The sequence below is a fragment of the Nannospalax galili genome, unplaced genomic scaffold, assembly GCF_000622305.1.
Source record: "Nannospalax galili isolate Female #2095 unplaced genomic scaffold, S.galili_v1.0 scaffold590, whole genome shotgun sequence".
In the NCBI taxonomy this organism is placed as follows: Eukaryota; Metazoa; Chordata; class Mammalia; order Rodentia; family Spalacidae; genus Nannospalax; species Nannospalax galili.
In genome coordinates this window covers 232,919-239,180 of record NW_008328101.1, presented here as the reverse complement: position 1 = coordinate 239,180, position 6,262 = coordinate 232,919, and the positions used below count along the sequence as shown (strand labels likewise).

Here is a 6,262-nt window from a genome sequence, read left to right as displayed (position 1 = left end):
CAAGTATTTTGTTGAGAATTTTTGCATCTATGTTCATTAAGGATATGAATCCATAGTTTTCTATTTTTGGTTGTGTCATTACCTGGTTTGGATATTAGAGTGATGCTGGCTTCATAGAAGGAATTTGGGAGTTCTCTCTCTGTTTCTATCATTTTGAATAATTTAAGTATTAGTGGTCGAAGGTCTTCTTTAAATGTCTTGTAGAATTCTACTGTAAATCCTTTTGGACCTGGCCTTTTTTGAGTTGGGAGGCTTTGTATTATTGTTTCAATTTCCTTATATTTTATGAATCTTTTTAAACTGTTGATCTCTTCTTGGTTTAACTTTGGAGGTTCCCATGATTTCAGATATCCATCCATTTCTTTTAGACTTTCAGAATTTGGATTTGCTCTTTGTTTCTTTTGGTTAACTGGGCTAAGGATCTGTCTATCCTGTTAAGCTTTTCAAAGAGCCAGCTCTTAGATTCATTGATTCTTTGTTTCTACTTCATTAATTTTACTTCATTAATTTCTGCTCTGATTTTTGTTATTTCTTCTTTTCTGCTGGGTTTGGGCTTCATTTGTTCTTGCCTTTCCAGCGTCTTGAGTTCCAGTCTTAGGTCTTTACTTGGGCTCTTTATAATTTTTTATAAACTTCCCTCTAAGGACAGCTTTCAATGTGTCCCAGAGGTTTTGTTGTGTTGTATTGTCCTTTTTGTTGAATTCCAGGAATGCTTTTATTTCTTTCTTAATTTTTTCTTTCACCCACTCATTGTTTAGGAGTGCATTCTTCAATTACCAGGAGTTCGTGTAGTGACTAGAACTTCATCCAGTGTTGATTTTGAGCCCGATTGCTTTGTGGTCTGATAGAATGCATGGAATTATTTCAATATTTTTGTATTTGTTGAGGTTTGTTTTGTGGCCCAGTATGTGGTCAATTTTTGAAGATGTTCCATGAGCTGCTGAGTAAAAAGTGTATTCTTTGGTGTTTGGATGGAATAATCGAAAGATGTCTATTAGGTCCATTTGATGAATGGTATCATTTAATTCAGATGTTCATCTGTTTATTTGTCCAGTTGACCTGTCTAATGGAAACAGTGGGTATTGAAGTCCCCTACTATTACTGAGTTGGGATTAGTCTGTGTCTTAAAGTCCTGCAGTATTGCTTTTATGAATTTGGGTGCACCAGAATTTGGTGCATATATGTTAAGGACTGTAATATCTTCTTGGTTAACTGTTCCTTTGATCAGAATGAGCTGACCCTCCTTATGTCTTCTGATTAGTTTTACTTTGAAGTCTATTTTGTCAGATATTAGAATTGCAACCCGTGCTTGTTTCTTAGTGCCATTTGCTTGGAATATTCTTTTCCATCCTTTCACCTTAAAGTAGTGCCTCTCCTTGAAGGTGAGATGGGTTTCTTGCAGACAGCAAAGAGATGGAGTTTGTTTCTTAATCCATTTGCTTAGCCTGTGTCGTTTGACAGGGGAGTTCAGTTCATTGATATTAAGGTTATTATTGAAAGGTGTGTATTGGTTGCCGCCCTTTTGATTGCTGTTTTTGTTCTCTGTGTAATTTTGTGTTTCCTAGATTATATCTTTGTTTATTTTCTTTTGTTGCCCCAAGGTATAGTTGTTTCTCTCTCTGCTCTCTGTATTGCTTCAAGTATTTTTTGAAGGGCTGGTTTTGTGGACATGTATTCTTTCAGGCTTTTCATGTCATGGAAGATTTTTCTTTCCCCTTGAAATATAGTATACATTTTTTCTGGGTATAGTATTCTGGGCTAGCATCTATTATCATGTAGAACTGGACATACCCTGGTCCAGGCTCTTTTGTCTTTCATAATTTGAATTGATAAGTCAGCTGTAATTCTGATGGGCTTTCCTTTATATGTAACTTGTTTTTCTTTTGCTGCTTTCAGTATCCTCTCTTTGTTCTGTACATCTAGTGTTTTTACCATGATATGCCGTGGTGAGTTTCTTTCCTGATCCTGTCTTTTTGGTGTTCTATGTGCTTCCTGTATTTGTATGGGAATGTCTTTCCTTAATTTTGAGAAATTCCCTTCTACTCTCTTGTTTAAGATCTGGTCAACACCATTAACCTGACATTCTCCTTCCTTTATTCCTATGATCCATAGATTTGGTCTTTTCATGCTGTCCAATATCTCTTGCATATTTCATTTCTATGTTTTTAAAATTTTTCCATACTATTTGCTTGAGTTATCCAGTTCTTCAACTTTATCCTCCAGCGTTGATGTTCTGTTTTCCATTTCATTCATTCTAGAGGTGAGGCTTTCCCCTGTTGTTTCAAGTTGACTTGAGTTTTTCACTTCCTTCTTCATTTCTGCCTGAGTTTTCTTCAGTGTTTCTATCTCTTTTGTGAATTCATTCAGAAGTTTATCCCTATCTTCTTTTAGCTCTTTGATTTGTTTGTTCATGTGTTCTTTAAATTCATTGAATTCCTTGATCATGTTTATGATTGTTCTTTTAAATTCAGTGTCCTGGGTTGTCTCTAGGGGGTTCTCCCTGTAGAACTCTTCTCAGGGTTGGTAGAGTTTGGTGGGGACATAGTGTTTTGGTTTTCCATTTTATTATTCTTTTGTTGTGGTTTTGGCATGTGACTTTCTTTTGTTGTTTATGATTCTGATATGAGAATTAAGTTGAAGTATGCTTCTTTTGTATTATTGGGGTACTTAGATACTTTCTTTATCGGTTATATAAAGCTGGTTGATGCAGGGCTCAGGTTCTTTCAGGTTTATTTTGGAAGGAAGTGATGGCTCCAGTTCAGCTATTCAGGGGTTCCCACAAAACCCAATTCAGGTCCAGTCAGGTACACTTAGGCTTCCTTCACCAGATGGAAGCAGAATCCAGGGTCTCTCAGGGAGTTCTTTGCATTGTAAACCCTATGCCAAAGTGAGGGCAGAGGGGGGCCAGAACTTGGGCACTCTATAGAGGTCTTCTGAGACCCCAGCCTTAGCCTACCAAAGCCACATCTGCCCTGGGGCCTTGGGAGGAGCCTCACAAAATCCCAGGTTGGGGGATGGTATGGCACAATTAGGGGAAGCTCACCACCACGTGGAGGCAGGATCTGGGGGCTGTCAGGCTGCCCCTTGGGTTCTCTGGCCCTCTGGTAGTTGGAGGCCTGAGGGAGGCCAGAACCCCACACTCTCGTCTGCTGAGCTCTGAGCAGCTACCCTGATGGAGGTCCAAAGTACTCTCTCCTTGTCTCCTTTTATTCCAAAGATTTTGATTTTTTGAATGTTTCTCAATGTTGGAAATTGTATTCATGCATATTACATGTTCCTTCTGTATCTGTGTGTGATTGTCTCAGCCCTACTCTGCATATTAAAATGTTGTCTTCTTTTTTTCATTACCTGGAGAACCCAACTCCTAGAAGACATCAGAGGGTGCATAATGTAGAGAAACACTGCAAATATGAAGATGACAGGTCCTTTATTTCAATGTCAAGTTTGAAAATACATCAGGGAAATCATACTGGAGGAAAACCCCACAAATGTGAGGAATGTGACAAGTCCTTTATTGAAATGTCAACTCTTAAAAGACATCAGCGAATACATACTGGCAAGAAATCCTACAAATGTGAAGAATGTGGCAAATGCTTTAGTCGAACATCACATCTTAGAATACATCAGCGGATACATACTGGAGAGAAACCCTACAGATGTCAAGAATGTGTCAAGTCTTTTAGTCGAATGTCAAATCTTAGAGGACATCAGCGGATACATACTGGAGAGCAACCCTACAGGTGTGAAGAATGTGGAAAGTCCTTTAGTAGAATGTCAAGCCTTAGAAGACATCAGGCAATTCATACTGGAGACAAACCCTACAAATGTGAAGAATGTGTCAAGTCCTTTAGTTGCATGCCACATCTTAGAAGACATCAGCGAATGCATACAGGAGAGAAACCCTACAGATGTGAAGAATGTGGCAAGTCTTTTAGTGAAATGTCAAGTCTTAGAGCACATCAGCGGATACATACTGGAGAGAAACCCTACAGCTGTGAAGAATGTGGCAAGTCATTTAGTCAATTGTCAAAACTTAGAAGACATCAGCGAATACATACTAGAGAAAAACCCTACAGATGTAAAAAATGTACCAAGGCCTTTACTCTTATGTCAACATTTCAATTTCATCAGCGAATGCATACCGGAGAGAAACCCTACAAATGTGAAGAATGTGGCAAGACCTTTAGTCAATTGTCAAGTCTCAGAGCACACCAGCGGATACATACTGGAGAGAAACCCTACAGATGTGAAGAATGTGGCAAGTCCTTTAGTCAGTTGTCAAGTCTTAGAACACATCAGCGAATACATAGTGGAGAGAAACCCTACAGATGTGAAGAATGTGGCAAGTCCTTTAGTCAGTGGTCAAGTCTTAGAACACATCAGCGAATACATACTGGAGAGAAACCCTACAGATGTGAAGAATGTGGCAAGTCCTTTAGTCGAATGTCACAACTTAGAGAACATCAGCGAACACATACTGGAGAGAGACCCTACAGATGTGAAGAATGTGCCAAGGCCTTTACTCATATGTCAACATTTCAATTACATCAGCGAATGCATAAAGGAGAGAAACCCTATAAATGTGAAGAATGTGGCAAGTCCTTTAGTAAATGGTCAAATCTTAGAGCGCATCAGCGAATCCATACTGGAGAGAAACCCTACAGATGTGAAGAATGTGGCAAGTCCTTTAGTGAAATGTTAGTCCTTAGAGTACATCAACGAATACATACTGGAGAGAAACCCTACAAATGTGAAGAATGTGCCAAGTCCTTTAGTCCTTTAGTCGAATGTCACATCTTAGAGTACATCAGAGAATACATACTGTAGAGAAACCTTACAAATGTGAAGAATGTGGCAAGTCCTTTGGGGAAGTATCAGCTCTTAGAGTACATCAACGAATACATACTGGAGAGAAACCCTACAGATGTGAAGAATGTGGCAAGTCCTTTAGTCAAATATCACATCTTAGAAGACATCAGCAAATACATACTGGAGAGAAACCCTACAGTTGTGAAGAATGTGACAAGTCTTTATGGTGATCTCAACTTATAAGGCACATAAGAGAATTCATATTGGAGAGAATCCCTACAAATGTGAAGAATGTAAGAAGTCCTTTTAAAAATATATCTCATCTTAGAGCACATCTCTCATGTCTCATACATGAGAGAAACCCTACAAACATAAAGCATGTAACAAGTCCTTTAGTTGTATGTCATATTTAATCTTTTTTCAGAGAATTCATACTGGAAAGTAACCATTTTGATAAGATGAATTTGACAAACTGAGAGCTCAGCACATAGAAGACATCAGAGGATTCATCCTGGAGAGAAACTCACAAATGAAAAGGTTTTGAGAAGTCCATTGTATTTCAACTCTTAGAGAACATCAAAGAAGTTACAATAAAGGGGGACAGTGTAATGTAAGGAATGTGGCAATTTCTTTAATCATATGTCAAATGGTAACAGTTATCAAAAACTCATACTAAGGAGATAGGTTACAATTGCTCAGAATGTGGTACATCCTTTACCCTGGACTCAATACTTAGAATAAAATATAGAATCCTTACTAAAGGGATATGTTTAAAATTCTGGAAAATGTTAAAACACTTATATTTATATATTACAAAACTTTATAGTGTGCTGAAAGAAAACTTAGAATTAAGTAAAAAACTGCAAAATCTCCAATCAAAATTTATTTTAATTCATATTTGTGAGAAACTAGCAACATAAAAAATGTGAGAAAGCATTCACTTTGCGATACAGTTGTGTTGAATATCACAGAATCCTTATGTATACAAAATCTGCAGATAAAAATCATGTCAGCCACCATTTACAAGTGGCTCCTGTCTTAGGAAATATCAGGGATTTCATAGTGAACAGGAACCTCACAGAATTCAAAGATTAATACCTCATTATCTACTCTCAGAGAATACACTGTATCAATAAAGCATCTAAGTGTCAATGAATTGCCACATATTCTCTCAAGAGCATGTGAAATGTTAACCCATGTATGTGACTTGGAAAATCCTAAAGTGTATGAAGTAGCAGTATATATTTATCCAGATATCTTTTTAAGAGTGGAAATTCCCCATAATAAAAAGGCCACAGCAAAGTAGACTCTATAATATGATAGAGTGTTATAGAAAATATTTTAAAAATTTATCTTAATTATTTTTGTATTTTCATCAAATGGTATATGATATTTTGATAGATGTAACTGTTTTATTTAAAAACATTTGAAACCATAGGCTAATTTTAACCTT

General features: G+C 37.2%; 1 protein-coding gene across 1 annotated transcript in view; it reads left to right on the top strand.

The window, feature by feature from the left end:
* Positions 1-6,059, top strand: part of LOC103749385 (zinc finger protein 420-like) — a 15,236-nt gene extending 9,177 nt beyond the window's left edge. Inside the window, 3 exon segments of the mRNA XM_017802691.2 lie at positions 3,355-4,773; positions 4,776-5,025; positions 5,028-6,059. Of these exon segments, the coding sequence (XP_017658180.1) occupies positions 3,436-4,773; positions 4,776-5,025; positions 5,028-5,119 (1,680 nt within the window). The 5' untranslated portion in view covers positions 3,355-3,435 and the 3' untranslated portion in view covers positions 5,120-6,059.
* The last annotated feature ends 203 nt before the right edge of the window (positions 6,060-6,262 follow it).